Source organism: Pseudorasbora parva, chromosome 2 (assembly GCF_024679245.1).
Source record: "Pseudorasbora parva isolate DD20220531a chromosome 2, ASM2467924v1, whole genome shotgun sequence".
In the NCBI taxonomy this organism is placed as follows: Eukaryota; Metazoa; Chordata; class Actinopteri; order Cypriniformes; family Gobionidae; genus Pseudorasbora; species Pseudorasbora parva.
In genome coordinates this window covers 22013020-22034512 of record NC_090173.1, presented here as the reverse complement: position 1 = coordinate 22034512, position 21493 = coordinate 22013020, and the positions used below count along the sequence as shown (strand labels likewise).

Below are 21493 nucleotides of genomic sequence, written 5' to 3'. Positions count from 1 at the left end.
TAATAAAGTTAAAATGTAGCATAACTGTTTTTGTAAGTGAGCAGACATGGGTGCAAATGAGTTCACAGTGTGAACTGTGTGAGAGTAGCTCCTACTATATTTAAACGGTCTGACAAACCGAACACAATCTCCCACTGCCCGTGCAACCACTTAATATGCATTTATATAAATGATGCAGGAGCCCTTTGTTGCAAAGTCCGCAGTAATGAGCGCACGTGAATCCGGCTGTTGTTTTCTTTCCGAGCCTTTGCTAGCCTGAACAATAATTAGACACTACTGGAACGCTTTCCGTGCAGCAGAAGAGAAGCTGGTTCTGGTTCGGCTAAGCCGTTGCTCTCTGGTTGCTTTCTATTCCATTTTCCTCACTAAAAATTGGCTCATCAGCTCTTCTGGCTGGGAGCTGCCTCCTCCCTTTGTTCTGAGAGCAGCAGCGTTCCTGCTTGCTGGGGCACGAGCACCCTTCACTTTATAGGTAACTTTAGGTTAGTCCAGCAAGGCTGCGGGTCGCTGGCGTGTTACCGGGGACGAATCGACCCAAAATACCCGGACAGCGGTAGAAACGGGCCCGGGTGCTGGGAATGGAATCGAGCCAACGGCGTGCGTAAGTGCGGGGATGCAATAAATAACTTTATAGCGCTGTAGGCCGCAGAGTCGGGGAGGTCGGGGGAATCCTCGTTTTGATTTATGTGTTTGGGGTAGCTGTCACGAGCCGGCGAACGAAACCGTCCAACGTTTTTATTCCACTTTTAATAAGCGCTGCTATGCAGACCAGCAAGGCCATTTCATTCCATTTCTGTTCAGGCCATCGCTTACTGTATATATATCCATTTTCGGTCCTCCAGGGCACCCGTTTGGATTAAGGGCTGTTTATCAAGTTTATGGGCGGATTTTATACCAGAATGGTGGGGCTCGAGCTTTATGGTTTTCTCAGTGGTCGCCGAACGTTGTTGCTTGTTGTGTTTTTTTTTCTTTCTTTCTCAAATATGTTTCTTATTATGTGTATAATGATTGTTTTTTAATGTTAAATGTTATTTATTATTATTATTATTATTATTATTATTATTATTGTCTCGGAATGTTATGTAACTATAACATAAAACAATTGCACAATATTGTAGAACTGAAAGCTAGGCCATTCTTTATAACAAGGCCATGCGATCTTGTTGTACAAAATGCGATTTAAATACAGTTTTCCAGTTTCCATTTTTATTCCTTTATGCATGTTTTTGTGTTTAAAAAGAGTGCATGTATGGTTTTGAGAATGAATCGTTTTGATTTCAAAATACCCTTTCTGCTGTCAGTAAATCCGTTATGAAGGCCAAAGGTTGTGTTTTAAATGATTAGAAATATCATGCTTAAGTCAATACATGTTGAAATCAATAGAAGTAAGGGACTTTGGGATACAGCCTAAACATTTTTGTTGGTCTCGAATTTCTCTCTGTATTCCCGAACATAATTTAAGGTTAACATGTCGGTCAACAGTGGCCAACCATCAAATTGTCTTCGAGGTCAATTTCTCTACATGAGGTCTGGTGTTCTCTATTGGATTTTTGGCGACCCCGTTTTGATTGCATCTCTCTTTTTTTCTGTTCCTCTACTTACAGTTCCTTCTCGTTATCAAGAAGTTGTATCCTTGCATAAAATCTAGAAGTGATAAAGGACAATATCTCGGTAAGTGATTCAATCTTTTTTTTCGTTTGACAGTGATTTATACCCTCTGGTAATGTGTTTGGGGAAGAGACTATTTCCTTTTTCATTGAATTTCGATTTTTTTTTTTAAAGCATTGTTATATTTATGAAATCTGTATTTATGTTTCTACTGATACAATTAATAAAACAAATTTTAAAATGCGCATGCTTTATTGAAATGTTTAATTTCAAAGCAATTTTAATACAATGCAAAATCAGGATTCTAAAGCTAAAACAGTATATAATGTAATTGCGTACACATGGATGTTCATTATATGCAATCAAAGAAAATTTCGATGGCAGTTCTTTCGTTTCGATGGCGTACTGGGGGAACAAATCTCGTGAACTTTTGCAGGCCCCTGTGCTATTTGCAATGTTGATCTAGGTTGTTTTTAAAATGTATACAATGTTGCGACTGTGGAAAAAAAGAAAAAACAGTTAATGTCTGTTTGAGACAGAAATCTGTTACAGTGATATAGTGGTATAGGGATTGGGATGGTGATTACGTGCTGTTTAATTTTGAGGCTGATCATGCGTAACATTTATTTGCAGAGTGTTTGAGAAATCGTTTGACACCTTAAATAATTGCTTAGCAAACGGTAACTTGCAACTCACAGTAAGTCCCACGCTAGAATAATACTCACAACATGTTTTACCCCCCCAATGTAAATAAACAGGCAAACAACAACATTAACAGCAGCACATTAATTGTTTTGCCAAAAGGCTACTAGAGCTATTTGATGTCTTGTTGTATGATATATATATATATATATATATATATATATATATATATATATATATATATATATATATATATATATATATATATATATATATATATGCTTTTTTTCATTAATGCCATTATTTTTTAAAGAACGCAGTCTTATTAACGTAACAGTTTTTCTCCCAACAATACTGAATGAGACTGTTTATTGCAACGGTTTGCCACAGTTTTTACTTTGCATAATTTCTCTTTAAAAAAAAAAAAACAATGGAATTTTGTAGAAATGACTGCATACACTAAAATGCTCCATACAGCTCCATATAAAATGTTATTTGTATAATTGTACAATTTTAATACTTTTTTGATACACTTTTTTTCCCCAACACAGACATACATTATACTTAAAATATTTTTAAACGAATTGATTTTCATTTCAAAACGAGTATCCAGTGATCCTGTGAGATAGGATTGAATGTCCGGAAGTGTATTTTTTTTTCCTGGTTTCCCGAGATGTATATCCATGAACATAATGCACCGAGGCTGTGGTTGTCCTTTTAGTATTCCCTTGGATAAGAACGAGAAATGTAACATCCATCACCGCGCAGCTCAATATGCTGTCCTTTTTATGAAAATTAACAACATGAATTCCAGTCCGTGAAAACCAGCATGTCATAATCCAAACTGTAAAAATTGACCCACTGTCTGAACAATCAGAGTTTGTTAATGTTTACATCACAGCTGAAAGATGGCAAAATGGAAGAGTAGAAATAGTGTTTTCTGCATTTCGTTGCCTCAGCCCACGTATTAGTTAATTAGTGCCCTTTTAAGTGGCTCCCCATTGGATCCTTTTAGCAAAGGTTGCAAAATAAGGAACAATGCCGTTTAGTAAAAAGTTGCAGACACCTACATTTTTGCCTCGTGCCTTCCTCCCACACCGTTGGTGATGCTCTCTATTCAAGCACCTAGAAGAAATGCATCTTTTTAAAGTTGCCTGTTTACAGCTGCCTGTGTATGGTGGAAGTCATAAATCTTACGTAGCCATAAACGACGGGGGTAGTGTCCTGAATAATAAAAATAGAGAGAGAGTAAGAGAGAGAGGGAGACGTGGTGCATGGCTTAAGGAGAGAGAAGTAGCAATATCTCTTGAACACTTTCCTGGTGTTTTTTTTTCTGTTTTCCATTTTGATCTCGCGCCGGCTTTCGTCCTCGTTTCCTTTTCGCGTTTTCTCTATCGTATTTTCCCCTTCTGTCCTTCATCCTTAAAGGATATGTTGATATTTTTGTCTTTATGTACAGCCTACATTAAAAACAGAAGACACTCTCTCGTATGTTTTTAACGTGCACGCGCCATCCATGAAACTCGCAGGACTTGTGTGACCAGGACTAGACAGAGCTTCTTAATATTAAAAAAAAAAAAATCTTTCTTTTTTCTTTTTGGTGATTTGTTTTCACACCCCTCCCTCAGGTTTCAAGTCCGCCTGTTGTCTGTTCTCTTGTTCTTACACCCCCACCTCATTGGTTTTTTTCTATATTTTGCGCATAAGTTATAATATTAGTTGGGTGTGTTGGCAGGGATGTGATGAAATATTAACAATACAGATAGAATGTTGTTTCTGCCTCAAGCAAGTGGCAAGCCAGCGCTGAGAACGTACTTCCTGGTAATTTAATATACACCGGTAGAGTAAGAGAGGGAGCGAGAAATGGGTCCTCTCTCCTATAGTTGCCTGCTAAACAATGTTACTAGAGGATAACAGTTAAACCACACAAGTGAAAGAGACTCGGACAAAAAAACTCTTCAGCTGCTGTTGTAGACCTTTATCTTGTCCCGAGCGCCTGCAATTAGCATAAGTTTTCACTGGTGACGCTGTTTGATGGGGATTAACGCTTGAGCCTCTCACATCCAGCCAGCTCCGTTATTTCCCATAGCTTGAAAAGGCCTGGTGTTGACTACATACAATAACCTAGCAAAAACGAGCAAATGATACCAGGGCCCCGACATGAGACGGGGAGCTGTTACGGCGAGTCGGGAGCCCACCTCGGATTATGATGTTCAATTTTGCACCGTGAGGAAAAGGCGAGGGGAGATTGAAGGCGAAATCTGAGGCCATTGTTATCTGCGAGCAGGGCGTACCAGTCGACAGGGCGGCCAGGAGCAGCGCTGCCTGTCCATTTGCAGCCCCCCTCGCATACCTCAGATCTTTCATGCTAGACCGTCTCCCCCTTTCGCGAGCCGAGGGGAATCGTCCAGCAGCGCCCGCACTCTGGCGCGGGGCAGCCGTGCTCGAGATACCCGGCGTTTGACGCGCGCTGTCTGGCTGGAATATCGAAACTGGTATGAGCTTTGGGCTTTTTTATTGATTGCAGCGTGGCCGAATGTGGAAAATATGATGCCTGCCCGCGCGTCTCTCGTCAGAGGCTAAGGTAAGCTGGTCTGAAATAGGCTATCAGTTTGTGAATGGCGGTATGTGTGTCCTAGTGATTTATGACCGTATGACTCCAAACGCGGTTCAAGAAGAGTTCACAATGCTTTAAGCTTCCATTGAAGCTAGAGCTTTCTTTCGCTACCTCTGAATAAATGTACCAAATATTGTGTTATCTAGTCTTATTTTGGCTTTGTTACATAACAAAGGAGATCGTTTATGGGGGATGTTTGTTTTCATAAATTCTTTGGTAGATGTTTCGACGTGCGTTTATGTTTCAGGACAGAGGTGGTGTTTTTTACGCGAGAAAAAAATAATGCCGTGTTTAAACGTCAGTATGCAACATTCAAATGGTTTAACGATTTCAGAAAAAGCTTTGATTGGCACCAAGGTGTGTTTTCATTTGATATTGAATTTGCACGTTCAAGGCCTGTTCTTTTCGAATGCATAGACTCTGAGTCTCTCTAATCGAAATACATTTTTTTTTAAATATATTTCGGGGGGTTGTATGTAGCCTAAGCTATCATTTCTATATTTACACACATACCAAGTAACTTCTTTTCCAATAGCAAAGAAGCACCCAAGCAATGCTATGTTGTTTTTGTTGACGCTTGGGTTGGTCCTGCTCCTACTACGTCCGCTTTCGACTCAGTAATTGCATTAGGGTTGGATCTACAGAAAAGTTGGTTATTGTGTTACCGTAACAAGAGGGCCAAGACATTACGTGTTCCATTTAATGGAACTGCGATATGATTTCATATCTATTATGCCTGTTTTTATATCCCCCTCTTCCTCTCCCCTTTCTCTCCCCTGAACAATTCCTTGGAGTAAATGATTAGGATTCCGGCCGTCCTCTTCGAAGATAAATGACCGACATTTGTGACGTGTTGAGACTGAGTTGATGTTCAAAAGCTGTAGCTAATATTTATGCTTTATTCAACAGAAACAAAAACATCTCAATGTTCACAGATTTATTTCTAGCCTAAATAATAAAATATTAACCTTAAAAATAGAAATATTCCTTTATTGCATTGAAGTACATTTTATAATCAGTAAGAATCCTCATCAGTCCGAGAAAGACAAATTCAAGGACTAGTCCAGTCCATTTTAACAAAGGATTTTCTTTTCTTTGAGTTAGCTTCTGCAATAATGTATTTATGAGCTCGAAAGCTTATAATGTTTGTTAAAATAGACCCATTATGCCAGTTTTCACTGTCTTTTTCTTTTAAATAAACAACTACGAAATTATACACCGTTTTAGAAATGATAATGGCAGGATGATTAATTTAGCTAGTATTTAGCTAGACCGCTTTTTTCAGGAACACTTAATTTTTTATACTATAATACAATTATTACAAGTATATAAACCAGATTTTTTAAAATATTTTTTTTTACTGAATGAAATATTTATTCTTTTGTATTTGAATTCACAACGAAAAAAACCCAACGAAAACAACACAGGAGGTAAAACACTTTATGTAAATCAGGCCTTCATCACAATTGCCATATGTGCACGTAGCAAACGAAATATAACAGCATTAAAATACTTATATGGTTTTCCAGTCATTTTAGTACATTTATGTGTCATTTATGGTATTATGCATAACATTCTACATTGTGATTTTTCATGAATTATATATATATGGATAAATAACTCGAAATCGTTTTAAATGGTTTGCCCACTGTGAATTGAACTTGCAAGTATTTGATAAAACAAAAGCCACAGTGGTCGTCTCTTAAAACATCTTGCGAAATTTATTGGCTTCCCTTAGTCTTTTTTAATAACATTTACTACCCAGGCGAGTGAGTGAGAATAAATGCCAGGTGCCTGTAAGTGTTTGAGTGATCGTTTTCGCCCGGTCCTCTCAGCAACCCCAGACCCAAGCTGCGAGGTCTTGAGCTTTTTAAAGGGTTGGATTTGTCTATTTTTGGTCCAGCGACCATTATGAATAACACCTACCGAAGCTTCCGGTGAAGCTTTCCCTCTGCGTTCATAAAGGCCAGTTCCAAAGTTAAAGAAACACAGTGCCGGTTTGTCAGGTTTTAATGTTGCCCAAATACGTTTGTTTGTAACTGGAGAAAGCCATCTAAAGATGGCCTTTGTGTCTGAGGCAAGAGCTCTCATGTGTCCACAGAGCTCGTCTATATTGTCCGTTTATTTTACTTAGTTGCGTTTTATTGTTTCGATTGCAAAAAATAAATATTGCTTATATGAAATGTTTTTACACAATATTAAAGATGGAGGCCTAGTCAACAATGACCACATTTATTTTATAATAAGAGATTATATATGTATGTATGTATGTATGCATGCATGTATTTATTGATTTATTTATTTCCCTCCTACCTAAACACTTGCATATCAGTAGGAACAATGACCACATCACAACATTATTTTATTTGGAGAACAAAAGCAAGATAAATCTGTAATTAAAAATACAACTTATATTACATGCAATACAAACAAACAATTATTTTTTCCTAAAATGGAGGTCTGCCAGTTCAAAGCTTTATGTGTAGTTTGTAATGATGAGAGAGAGAGAGAGAGAGAGAGAGAGAGAGAGAGAGAGAGAGAGAGAGAGAGAGAGAGAGAGAGAGAGAGAGAGAGAGAGAGAGCATCTGCAGGCTGTGTTGTGGGAACATGCTATTCATGTCATGGCGTCTTTCAGTGCAGTAAGATGGATTTACCTCGCGCCCCTCTTATTATGTGCCTCTTATAACCTTTCAGGTCAGCTTCCAAGAGGCCATTGGAAAGAGACCGTCACGTGACATCTAGTGCCAATGTTCTTCCAGAAGGTCGTCAGGACCCTGGTAGCCGGTAACTCGATTTTTGGAAATGCAGAAAACGACCTACTACGACAACTCGACACTTTTCGGAGGATACTCGTACCAGGGGGCAAACGGTTTTGGCTATGATGCCCCGGCACCAGCCTTCCAGAACTCAGCGCATCTTGAGGGTGACTACCAAAGGTCTGCATGCTCCCTACAGTCGCTCGGCACCAGCGCACCCCCACAGCCTCAGCATGCCAAGACGAAAGAGCTTAATGGCAGCTGCATGCGGCCCAGTCTGCCACCTGAACACCCCCCACCCCCCCAGGTTTCCCCTCCTCAGAACGCTGTAAACGTTGCTGCCTCAAATGCCACCCAGCAGCCAAGCAGTAGTGGTGGTGGTGGTGGGGCTGGCGGCGGGGGCACAGCCAAATCATCATCCAAGTCGTCCTCTCTGGCCCCAAACCCAGCTCTCACGAAGCAAATCTTTCCTTGGATGAAGGAGTCACGTCAGAACACCAAGCAAAAAAACAGCTCCCCTAGTGCAAGCTCAGCTAACGGTGTGTTTGCCAAACCCCCTCTTCTCTTCTCTTCTCTTCTGTTCTTTCTTCTTCTCACCCTTTTTGACCGAGACAGATGTTGACCAACATTATTAGCTTGAAATGGGATACGATAGGGGTGGGACTGAATGAGGCCATGCTGGTTTCAAATGTTTTGCAATATTTTTTAGTGATTTGATATTTATCATGGGGACAGCCCAGTCAATTTTATTTTATTGTACAGCCAAAAAAAAGTCTAAGAATTGTGATGATTATATGGTTATCTGCTATAAATTTCATTGACAATAAAAGCAGCTAAAGATAAAAAACAGTACATAAAGATTATTGTTTCGATTTTAGATAGCAGTAATGCCACATCACTTGTCATATTTAACTATTGTGTCCAGATAACAGAAGATTTATCCCACAAGCCTCTGGATTTGCACATAGAGGTTTCCATCTTTTTAATCCTCCCTGTAAACCGTTCAAAAGACAAACCGTGTAGCAAACACACCGTTGCCTAGTGCACAGTACGAATCTGGCCCTGGGCTTTAGTTGTAATGTGATTTACATACACAAGGTCAATGTTAGGGCATGCGTCTCTTAATAAATGCCAAAGTTATGAAGTGTTGACAACCAATATCAGGGGGATAAGTTTTTCATGGCCGGCTTTATTAGTGGGAACGATGCATTCAATTTCCGTGTGGAGTAATTATGTTTTATTTCATTCTCACCCCAGCGGAGAGCAGCGGTGGTGAGAAAAGCCCTCCAGGTTCTGCAGCTTCCAAGAGAGCACGCACCGCTTACACCAGCGCTCAGCTGGTGGAGCTCGAGAAGGAGTTTCACTTCAACCGATACCTGTGCCGGCCGAGGCGCGTGGAGATGGCCAATCTGCTCAACCTTAGCGAGCGGCAGATCAAGATTTGGTTCCAGAACAGGCGGATGAAGTACAAGAAAGATCAAAAGTCGAAAGGCATTGGCTCGTCCTCAGGGGGGCCGTCCCCCACAGGAAGCCCACCTCTTCCAATGCAGTCCTCAGCTGGTTTCATGAACTCTATGCACTCAATGGGCAGTTATGACGCTCCTTCCCCACCATCTTTTAACAAGCCCCATCAAAATGCATATGCCATGTCAACAGCCTATCAGAACCCAATGAAAGGTTGCCCACCCCAACAGAAGTATGGAAACACTGCACCGGATTATGACCCACATGGGCTACAGGGTAACAGTGGCACCTACGGGACACCAAACATGCAGGGTAGCCCCGTGTATGTGGGAGGCAGCTATGTTGATGCCATGCCTGCCACTGGGCCTTCTATGTATGGCCTCAATCACCTACCACACCACCAGTCGGCAAGCATGGACTACAACGGTGCCACACAGATGTCGGCAAACCAGCACCATGGACCGTGTGACCCACATCCGACATACACGGATCTGTCTGCACACCATCCTTCTCAGGGTAGAATCCAAGAAGCACCCAAGTTGACTCATCTGTAGCAGGTTTGGACAAATAATAATAAAAAATAAAATAAAAAAAACGAAGAAAAAAAAATGAAAGGAAGGCGAAACGAAACAGACTAACCCATGGGGCGATGCAATGGGGTTGAAAAAGATGATCCAGTGGTTTCTTGCCATGACTAGAACACCAGTTTTTGTCAATGTTGTCCTTCCATTCATACGTGAACATACCTGAATTTAGTAACCATAGGTCTAAATACCCCTTTAAAATGATACACTGAAAAGTGTAAAAGTGAAAAGTGGCTAGTTTATGCCAAGGAATAGACTGTCTAGCTGTATGAACGCATTACATCATCCTAAATGTTTGTGTACTTCTTCAGCATTGTCGATGCATTCCTCACACTTTGGAGAGCGGTACGGTATATCCTACATTTAAACTTACTGGTGCAAGAAAACCACTGGATTGTTTTCGTCCACTACCCTTATTTCACATACCTCTTTTTTTTAAATGTCTCAAAAAAGTCAATTTTTTATTAACTTGTTCCCAAAATGCAGCAGACTGGCACCTTGTCTTTAGCAAGACAGTGATAAAGATATTCATCTCTTTTAAGTCCGTTTTACACTATGCTACCTAATGAGAAATAAATAGAATTTTGTTATGGCTTTGACACAGGGTAAAAAAGAAGATTTGAGAATACTAGTAAATTAAAGCTCATTCCCTCTTTCTCAACTTGCTGCCCCCTCCTTCTCCCTCTCCCTCTCCCTCTCCAGTTCTCTATCTTTCCCAATCTTTGGGTATGCCTACATTAGTACAAACTAATATGAAAGGCCCACATTTTCTCATATCTTGACTTAACGTGGAAACAGGGTATATTTGAACAAAAATGCATGTCCGGGAAACCAAGCTCCAGCGCAGACGTCTCCGTTTACGCCTAATGCGCTGTTGTCTGGACATCATTGTTGCACTTAGAGTTTACATTTAATGGGTGAGGAAAAAAAAGTAAATCTTATTTTGAATCGGAAGACCTTCAATCAGCGTCTTTCGCTAAGTGTGTTCAAGTGAACATTCATAAATATATATTTATTTGTTATAGCCAGTTTAAATACTTTCTTTTTTGTATTATTTATCCCCATGTATTTATATCGATAAAATGTACTTTTTTTAGTATCTACCTGTTATAAAAAGACGCTGTGTTCTTGTCATTGTAACAAATTAATTTTTAGTTATTGTATTTTAGAGATATGTAGGTTTATGTTACCCTTGTATAAATAATGTCTTGACTTGTACAGGGGGCGCAAGAACGGAATCAAGCCGTTCCCGCATAGTCGAGAATTAGACGAAATATAGCGAAACATTTTGAGAACTTCATTTGTCCTTTGTAACTACTTTTATTTCCTTGTTAAGAGTTGGTTGTTGAACAATTCTTTAATAAAATGTTATGTTATTCATTTCCACTCTATAAGTTCATGAGTTTACCAAACAGATTCACACGCATACCCAGGCAAAGAGAGAAAGCGGTGGGGGTGGGGGTTCCTCTAGGCCTGTGAAAGAGCCCTGGAGGCCAGGCCGCGCCTGCGATGGTCACGTGGAGAGAGTCCAATGGAATAGCTGAAACCTTATATTACTGTTATGGAATTAAAACAAATGATTGCAAATAATCCCAAGTTTAAAGCAGACAGGTACAGGTAAAAGCTGACTAAACGTATTTCTAATTGTTGGATCTCAATCGATAATTGTAGTAAAAAATGGCTGCGTTGCTTTATTTACTCATTCATTTAACAGCATCTTTGATTTTAGCATGCCCAGGCTTTAGATACATCTAGACGAAATAATTTATTATAAATAAAACAGAGCACATACAATACAAAACAAATATATTAAAACATTAGAATAACAGTGAGAATGACATGAAATAATTTCCATGGCACGAGCAAAACACACTAACAAGACATGAAACGCATTTAGCGGTTTGCGATTACCTCTAATTCTCTCAACATGTGTTTACTGTATTGGATTACACGTTTTACTGTTACATACATTTATATTCCTTAGTCTGTTTAAATATCTAATAAAATACACCAACGCGTTTATCAGAATAAAAAGGGTACAAGAAGCAAGTTCTTGTAGTATTAAACTAAATGCACAGAAACTACAGTCACATTTGGAGATATAGTGTACAAACGCAAGGTAATTTTTCGTGCATTCCAGATAGATAAGAAATGAATTAAAAACCGCCGTCCCCGCATGATCAATTCCTTTAAGCATGTAACGCAAATTGTTGTTCAATTCATCCCAGAAAGTCATTATTTTGCAAAAATCCAGTAAAAAAGAGAAAAGAACAATAAATTCACTTGATAATTGTTTATGCTAGTACTGTCCGAAATATAAAACATAAAACGCACAAACTAAAAATAAAAAGAAAGATTCTCAGTGCGTCCCCAGTCCCTCGCAGTCAGCTCCGTTCTGTAGCTAGTGAAGAAGGGCCTTTCAGACTGACCCCTTCCCGAAGCGCCCACGGCCTACAGCTTGCTTTGTATTTCCTTTAAAATTCCCAGACACCCACACAGGGTTATATCTGTTTCCACTGTTCTTTTAGACGAGAATCTCGACGAAACGAAGCCCAGGCTGCAAATCCGAATTTGCGAAGTCAATTTCAGATTACAGCCAGTTGAAACTATTTAGTTGTAATACTCCTTATCAATGCGACGCGCCAATAGAATGTTTCCAATGCAGAAAAAAATACTTAATTCTGGACCAAAAAATCCACAAATCTACGATGGAATAATGGGGGTTTTCTTTGTTGTGATCTTGGAGGAAAAAGGCGAATTCTTGAGGGTGGCTGCTGTCAAGCGCTTTGCCGGCGAAAAGATTGATCACCCTTGCTGCCTCTCTACTCTAGCTCTAAAAATATCTACCCCCTTTTCCCATTCGTTTTAGACTTTGACGCAACCAATTTTGCTTAGTTTTTCATCAAGTAACATTATATTGTTGCTTTCTTCGTCCAATCTGCAACAGAAATGCGTTCAAGTCAATACGCAATTTCCATTCGTAAACGCGACCTCAAGATGAACTATTGGTTGTCATCAGTCAACAAATGTTTCGAACAAAAACACACAACTGACAACTTTTTTGTGCGGTATTTTACGTCTTATTTAGGCTACCTTAATTTTTTTTTTTAAAAAGCAAAATAATATTAGCCCATTGAAAACATTATTAACTGGCAATTATTTAACCTGGATTTAGTGCAAACTTACGCGCTTTAAGATCCCATGTTTCAGCAGTTCTTCAGAGGCTGCGTAAATTAATAAAACAATAAAAAATACAAAAAATAACTAAAGGTAAACACCCAAAGAATGTATATGTTTGGCAACGGCTGGGAATCTCCTATTAGGTAAATGTGGCAGACAATCTCAACAGCACTCCTTGTACATCCTTATTTATGTGTTTGATAAAAAAATACATATTTCTAGAGCTACATCTCTTGTCTGTTACTCTTGTCAAAAGTTTTAAGATTAATGACCCTTGATTGTAAATACGCAAGAAGCCATATTGTGGATGAGCTTATCAGACAAGGCCTGTGCTGTGAGTTACATCACCGGGTTCTGCATTTGGATTGTTGTCGTCTAACATAAGAGGCCCTCACTTTACCTCTCAAGACAAAACAGGACTGTCCGAGCACATGGCAAGTGGGAGTCTTTTTATTATTATTACGTCCATGTTACCATAAGAACTGGATTATAATATCCTGTTGTATTTTTTTTTATCAATTCAGACAAATATTGCTTTCTTTTGCCACCAGGCCCCGAATTTCGATTGGCTGAGATGAGTCATGTGACCAGGAATTGGCTGCAATTTCGCCCATAGTCTTCAGTTTAGTAGACCCTGGTCCCCATACGCTAGTAATATCACCAATATACACAATTATTAAAGCCCGCAAATGCCGTCATAGCAGGAACGCAAAATAAATCCCAGCTTTTTGGATGTTATTTTTTGCGTATGTTGGTGTCGCTGGACGCCCTTTTTGCCCAGGCGAAGCGATGAATTTTGAATTTGAGAGGGAGATTGGGTTCATCAACAGCCAGCCTTCCCTTGCAGAGTGCCTGACGTCTTTCCCCGCTGTCCTGGAGTCATTTCAAACTTCATCAATCAAGGACTCGACAGCAATTCCACCTCCTTTCGAGCACACCATCCCTAGTCTGAGTCCCTGCACAGGCAACCAGGCGCGACCGAGGAGCCAAAAGCGAACTGCCTCCAATGGCCTCCAGCTCCGGACACAAACAGCACCGCCGACGCAGCACCAGCAAGGCCCGGCCCCGCTGTCGGGTGGTGCACCCCTGGCCCACGAGTTCCCATGGATGAAAGAGAAAAAATCCTCGAAGAAGTGCCCCAAGCCCGGAGCCACTGCTGCTGCAGCAGCAGCCTCCCCTTCTCAGGCATCCTCCGGCTATACAACCGCGGGACTGGAGTCCCCGACAGGTACGTTTATCAAAGCAGCGTTTTGTTCTGCATTTTTTCATTTTGGACATTTTTCACTGAATGGTTCGTGTCTCGAATAGATATCAAAGTAGCGAAAATTCTAAATAATCATATTTCCTGCTATTATTATCATAGTGCGATTTCACATGCTTCTATTTTTACGCAATTACAATATGTCCTGCCGAAATTGTTCTTTGTCCTATTTGTATGTGATCTACAGCATAACCTGCTTTGGATGTGCTAGTATTTCACTTCTCTCGAGCTCTCTGTATTTAGGAATAATTGTGTAATTTCATCGGATGTCTACATTTTAAGCACCATTAAGCATGCATGATTGTTGTGCATATATAGGCCTAAATATATATTTTAAAATCCCGTTGTTGTAATGTATTTAAAAGATTAAGAAAAGGAACCCCTCCCCCATTTCTTAGCATGTACAGGCTACAAATCTGTGCACATTTTGAAAGATTACCATCCTGCAGATAGTAGATCTTGATCTATAATAACGATTTCATCGAAATTGATGTCAGCTGCGACTCGATATTCATTCATAACCATGTTTCATGGCTTGGGGTAGCCATTTTTGGATATCAGTATATATTGTGAAAGCTGTGGAACACTACAAAATATGGGGCTTACTGAAATAACGCTTGTGCACGACGCTGGTCTATTACCACAAGACATGCCTAACCATTGCAGTCATTGCTACATGACAAGCCCAAACCGCAGGGCTGTTATACACTGGGATTTTAATGTCATCTGGACAATTTCTCACATTAAGTTCGATGACTTCGCCTTTTGTATGGGACTTATTTCTGTTTTGATTCTTGCAGAGGCTCAAGGTGGACTGGATAATGGTAGCGGTTCACGGAGGCTGAGGACCGCATACACCAACACGCAGCTACTTGAATTGGAGAAGGAGTTTCACTTTAACAAATACCTCTGTCGGCCCCGGCGCGTTGAAATAGCAGCACTTCTGGATCTAACAGAGCGCCAAGTCAAAGTGTGGTTTCAAAATCGACGCATGAAGCACAAACGGCAGACTACGCACCACCGGGACGGGCAAGAAGGCGAGCCCAGCGGTTTTGAGCTCCTGGAGGGAACCGACGCTGCTTCACCGTATTCGAGCCAATCTGTGGAAGTATCTGGTTCTGGTTCTGGTTCGGCAGCAGCCTCCGAGAGTGAGACGTGCCCGACAACTGCCTCCTACACGAACAGTGCGGACAAAAGCCAGCCCACGCCTGAAGAGGGCCAGGCGAACCAGTCGGAGCCTGCATCTGTTCCTGACACAGCGGTTCACTCCCCCCCGTATCTAACGCCTACTGCAGATAACCCCACTACAATGGCTGAGGGCCGAGCAGCTGGGCCGGAGCATTCGTTCACAGAGCCGCAGGATGCCACCTCTTTACCCGATTTGAATTTCTTTTCGACGGACTCCTGCCTACAGATTTCGGACGCTTTATCGCCGAGTTTGCAGAGCTCACTGGACAGTCCAGTAGACTTTTCCGAGGAAGATTTTGACTTGTTTACGAGCACCCTTTGTACTATAGATTTGCAACATTTACAGTTCTGAAAAAAACAACAACAACATCAAAACGCATACAAGAACAATCGAACTACACCTTATTGCAGTCATGAATGCTTCTCGGCCGCAACATTCCTTTTAAGACAGAAAAAGAGTGAAAAGATTAATTTACCTAAAGAGTTTTTTAAAAAGAAAAACAAAACAAAACAAAAGCCGTGAAACAAAGCCTACACGGAAATAAAGTGTCCATTATTTTGAAAATTCGATGATGTAATATTTTTTTAATTACACATCGGGATGGCCCCTGTCAAAGTTTCAGGTATTTTATTGCCTTTTGATTCTCGGATTTTAGTTGATATTGACTAACAGATGAATGGTTGCGGACTTTTTCAGTGAAACTCAATCATTGGAATCTCAGGAATTGTGTCAGACATAAGGGTAGTTGAACTGCTTTTAGGAATTATCCCAAGGCGGGCGTTGTCCCTATTGAATAATTTTAGAACTAGTTTATTTATTGAGATTCTTTAATAGTAAATTTCAAATTTATTTATTGTACGTTATTTTCATAGTTGAAATAATAAAAAATAAAATGTAAAAACAAATATGCTGGAGCGAGTGTGATTGATTCTCTGAGGTTTAATAAATTCGTTCATCAAGAATGTTTATGTAATTTAATACAAATCTAGACATTCATTTTAAGAACTTTTTCTTTCTACTTGGTATTGATGCATTGATGTATGTTGATGAAACTACACAATTCAGTTCGCATGTTGAATTTTTTAAGGAACATTATTAACAGTAGTAGCTATGCAAAGATTATTATTTTTGTATGTATCTGTGTTATTAGTATTCTTATACGAGACAGAGGTTGAAACTGCATATGCTCAGGAAAAAAAGTCTATGCCCGTTAAACTTCGAGAAAAACTAGTACAATTCAAAATCTATTTTCAAAACAGTTTCCCAAAATTCATCGACGAACCTTTTTTATTTTTTAAAAGAACGTAACAAGGATAGTAATTATTATATGCAAATGAAAACAATATATTATTTACAAAGTAGGCTGTGGTTGAAAGCATTAGACGTAAAAGCAGCAGCACGGATATTATTCATTAGATGGCTGTTTTAAAAAAAGAGCACAGGATAAGCTGAAGGAGGGTCAAGTGGATGACTGGGCTGTGGGCTCCCATAGCTGCACACTGATGCAAAATGGCGCTCGAAACACAATGAAGGATATGAACAATAAAGCGGCAGCCATTATGGATAGTTTGGGCTGCAGCTGTGAACGTGGTGCTCCGACCTGACTCGTTGTCAGCTGTACGATTAGTATAGACAAGAACAGGCCAGAAATGTAACAGTTAAAGATACGGATTATAATTGTATTGTTATTCTTTTTTATTACTTGTAATAAACATTGAACATCTTTTGTAACAGCTGGATCTATCCCAAGCATTTATGAAGGAGGTAATATTGCAATGACATGGTGGTTATTTCCTGTAATAACTGCAATAACAACACCAATGATATTGATAATATAATAATAAGTATTATTATTATTATTATTATGCAAACCCCTTCTCTAAATTAATATTTTACAGTATGAGAGTAAAACTTTAAAATACCTTGAAAAATATTATATCCCATTTCATTATTCCTTTTGCCTATTTGTCTGCATCATCCAGGTCAGATTCAGAAATCATTTTGCACTGATGAATATGAAGCAGGAAATAATAATAATTTTTAAGTACGAATACTTTTTTTTTTTTTTTTTTTGGATTTACATGAGCATTTACCAGGTAGGCCTATTGACCCCTGTGCATGTGGAACAGGTTGCTCTGATCATATTGCTGCAAGGTGGATCTGGTCACATATAGCAATGCTTCTATATAGCAGCTAAGAATTTCACAGCATGTGTACAAAAGCCATACAATGAGAAAATACACAACTTGCCTGCATTCATCATCTTGTAGACTAAATAGTGCTGGCATAAAGAATATCTAATATATAATCTTAAAGTTTGCTGGTTGTCAAAAGTGGAAGAGAGATAGAGTGACATATAGATGGAAAGATAAAAAGGCAGATGTCTCTACTGTTGATCAATAAAAGTGAGTGTGATTTTGTCTGGCTGGCATCTTTCCCTAAATTCCAGTGTCAATTTCAAGTCATCAAGTTTGATTTCCAGTATAGTTATGTATTCCAGTATACTGATTTCTTAATTTCTGATGCCACCATATACAGGACTCATCTGCCCTACTTTAATTCACCTGGGACAGGTGAGACAGATACTTATCGACATATCTCCAAACAAGATAAACAACGTCTTCCCTGCCCCAAGGCCACATGTTTGGTTTATATATATATATACATGTGGCCTTGGGGCAGGGATACATATACATATACATACACACACATATGTATATATAAAATATATATAAAATAAAATAAAACCGTAAAAAAAAATTCCATTAGCTTAAAAATTTGAGGTGTGGCTAGATCTAGTTTTATCTCCGTCTCAATGCTTTGGTTGGTGGCCAGCCAGCTCTTGCGCATTTATCAGTATGACTCTTTCTGTTTATATATTTTGCAAAGCACAGTACTTTGGGCCAGCAAAGTCTAAAATAAGAAGAGGTGTGGTGGCATAGGGATTTTCTCACATGAGAAAACGGGCCAGTGTTTACAGTGGTGCATCCTGGTATACTGCTATGCCTGAAGCAGTGGTGGGACTAGCCAAGATTAAAGTAGAAATGCCTCCTGTTCTATTTCAGTCAAACCACCATAAAGTCTCAGTTTAATCAATGAAGTGGTTAAGAAACCAAAGTACTTTGTCATTGAGCAACATTAATAACAATGGTAACAGCAAACCATTATCTTAGCTTACTTTAGAATGGCCTTATAAGACTTTAAGGTTAGCAGTATAAATACATTGTATTGGATTGTGAGCTCTGTAAACAGCTCCTTTTGTAGTAACTCTTGCTTTCATTTGTTTAGCAAACATTCATTGTTCATAAAAGGCTGGCACTACACAGGCCATAACCATATAAATTAAGTATCATAGTATAAAGATGGATCAAAATGGTAATTTAAAATTAACCTCAAGGATGCTAATGCAGCAACACCACTAAGATTCTCTGAAGACAAACCAATTTTGAGTGATGCCAATTGAAACCATTGCTGAGAAATGTCATAGCTTGAGCTCAAGTCGAAGATTCTTTTCAGCATGCATCCTTAACTCATTTTACTGAAAAACAAGACACATCAGTTCCATAAAAAACCTATAATGTAATACTTACTAAACCAGCTTATGTACACTACAACAGATACAATGAAACTTTGATATTTCCACATATAAATGTAGATAGACAATAAGTGATAAATATTAATTTTTGATAAGAGCTTTTATAAAGTCTCTTATCTTGGTCCATTTTACTCCATTTGAGTAAAAAGTAAATGCTGACAAATTGGAAATGAAACTGTACAAACTAGAGATAACATGCTGAAAACAAAGCTTTTGTGGCAAGGTTGTGAATGTACACACACACACCTAATTATAGCATTAGCCATGTAGCTATCTGCTAATTACTTCAAACTCTCCAAAGGAAACAGAATGAGTGTGAAGCTGACAATGACAGGCAGATAAAGTGATGGCCAAAATCAGCGAATACAATAAAATCCATTTTATTCCAAAGACACAATGTCTTACATGATCAAGTTTAATTGCTTAATATAATAATAGAAATAAACAGTTTTGATAGCGCTATTGTTCTACCGTATGTGAAATTTCTAATAAAACCAACATACTGTAAAAATTAAATGTAACTCTTATATTTTCAATAATTAGTGGAATTTTTCTAATTGAATTTGTAAATGTTTGCACTATTTGCATACACCTCACTGCAGATGCTTACGCTGCGTTTACACCATTTTGTAATTACCGTAAATAAGAAATGGCAACCTCAATTGGAGCTGTTCACGTCCTCAGAATTGGACTTGTTACTATTAACTCCAAAATAAATCTGCAGTGGTCGCGTGTTATATGTCGTAGCTCTCGGAATATATAGTCTAAAGGTGTAATTACGAGTTCTAAGATCATCTGAATGCTTTTTACAAGTTAGAATAGTTACGGTAATTACAACATGAAATAAACACACTTTTTTTGGTAGACCTTTATGCTGTAAAAAAGTGTTTTATATGAATCACAATGTATACATTTATTCAAAATATATACTTTGTAACATAAATTGGACATTTTCTTATAAGATCATCAGCACAATATAAAAGTCTAAGTACAGGCCGAGTTGGAATAGTCTGTGATAGACATCTCTTGCAGTATTCATTCCTTGTCACTGTTTAAACAATGAAAATAAAGCAATCCTCCAGAATGTTAACATTAGCATCACGCCAAGAAAGCTCAATGAAAGCATGGCGTATACGTTTCAAAATGTTTTCAAAAGACAGCAACAGCTGGTGATGAACACATGTATGCCACAAAGAATGAGACACTGTATACTCAAGATCTTGCATGTCTTTCTTTCGCAAACTTCTCTTTCTTTTTTTACCAACTACCTAGTTAAATCTAAAAATGTTTTTGACTCTGATACACTTTCAGGGTTTTTATCAACTCTGTTAGCCTGTCATTTTTGTCTGTTGATTCGATCACTAATGTTCATGAAAGCTCACCTGAATTTTCAAACACTTGCCACTTTAAAGTGGGAAAACATGCAGAAGGAATAAAGTCATTGTGTGTAAAAATGACAAAAGCTTTTGGAGAGCAGCATGACATGATGAAGCCGGAGCATTATGGCATGCTGATCCCCTCCTTCAACAAGCAGAATCAGAAACAGGCGAATATTTGCTTTTGTATGCTTGAAGTAGACCCTTCACAGCTGTCCATATCTTTTTCAGAGGGTGAGGGGGCATTCACTAACACTTGTACAGTATCTAACAGTAACACACTTTTACCCTTAACCCTGCCAACGAGAGAATGTGCCGACAATACCTTGGAGCAATCCTGCTCTGCTCTGTTGCTATAGTAGACAAGATGACAGCTTCAAGTCACACCCCAAAAAAGTGTATCCAGGGACATATACCATTGAGGCAACTTATATATTTTACTTGGAATAGTTTATGTTTACAATGATTATTTTGAGTAAGCATCAAAGCTATAACTAAGTAAAACATACTTAACTTTCTGATACTGGTGTTCCCATTATGCACTGGATGCATGAATAAATAATAAGGTTGCCTCTGAAGTACATTATCTACTTAAAATGACCCACTCATACTTAAAACCTATCCACTGATTGTTACCATTAGTGTGCTTTGTGTTTGAGTATACTTGACATAAAAAAGTCGCAATATAAGTGCGTTACAACTTCTTTGTCAAGGATAATGCAATAAAACTGCATTAACTTATTTACACACACACACACACACACACACACACACACACACACACACACACACACACACACACACACACACACGCACACGTACACGCACACACGCAAACACACACACACACACACACACACACAATATTATAACTAAAATACACATATACAAACAAATCCATTCCTTAAGACATCCTATCTAAAAACAATCTTTTCACTCTTATACTAAAACTATCCGTTAAAACCTTAATGTTCAATGGTAACTTATTCCAGTCCTGTGCACCTGTATATTCAAATGACCTGACCATGCAAAGTCTTACACCTACATAGATTAGGATCTATAATACCCTGTCTAGTAAAATGTAAATGTGTTACATTAACCCGAGAAAAATATGATACACTGGTGCTCTATCATTTATTATTTTATGTACCAATTTTAGTTTCAGGAACGCTAATCTTTTTAGCAGGGCTTAGTTAGTAAGCCAGGTTTAGGCTTTACTTC

The 21493-nt window shown here is 38.8% G+C and overlaps 2 protein-coding genes and 1 long non-coding RNA gene across 13 annotated transcripts in view; 2 read left to right on the top strand and 1 right to left on the bottom strand.

The window, feature by feature from the left end:
- hoxb3a (homeobox B3a) overlaps positions 1-11051 on the top strand; it is a 52538-nt gene extending 41487 nt beyond the window's left edge. For 7 of the 10 annotated variants that reach the window (XM_067460302.1, XM_067460311.1, XM_067460292.1 and 4 more), the window contains 3 exons: positions 1605-1671; positions 7562-8162; positions 8881-11051. In XM_067460302.1, the coding sequence (XP_067316403.1) occupies positions 7670-8162; positions 8881-9641 (1254 nt within the window). In that variant the 5' untranslated portion in view covers positions 1605-1671; positions 7562-7669 and the 3' untranslated portion in view covers positions 9642-11051. Of the gene's footprint in view, positions 1-14; positions 602-881; positions 903-1604; positions 1672-3957; positions 4835-7561; positions 8163-8880 lie in introns of those variants that run through there. The other 3 variants (XM_067460327.1, XM_067460363.1, XM_067460372.1) reach the window with 3 other exon arrangements.
- LOC137094600 (uncharacterized) overlaps positions 1-21493 on the bottom strand; it is a 305846-nt gene that overhangs the window by 37300 nt on the left and 247053 nt on the right. The window lies entirely within an intron of this gene.
- On the top strand, positions 12881-16077 carry hoxb2a (homeobox B2a). Its single transcript, XM_067460384.1, has 2 exons — positions 12881-14079; positions 14913-16077. Exons 1-2 carry the CDS (start codon positions 13584-13586, stop codon positions 15650-15652), a joined length of 1236 nt encoding a protein of 411 aa, XP_067316485.1. The 5' UTR covers positions 12881-13583; the 3' UTR covers positions 15653-16077.

What these genes read in the sequence shown, in the direction of transcription:
- hoxb2a (XM_067460384.1), top strand. Translation starts at nt 13,584, where the DNA reads ATGTTATTTTTTGCGTATGTTGGTGTCGCTGGACGCCCTTTTTGCCCA. An exon ending in GGGACTGGAGTCCCCGACAG is followed by an intron (nt 14,080 to 14,912) that starts GTACGTTTATCA and finishes TGATTCTTGCAG; the next exon opens with AGGCTCAAGGTGGACTGGAT.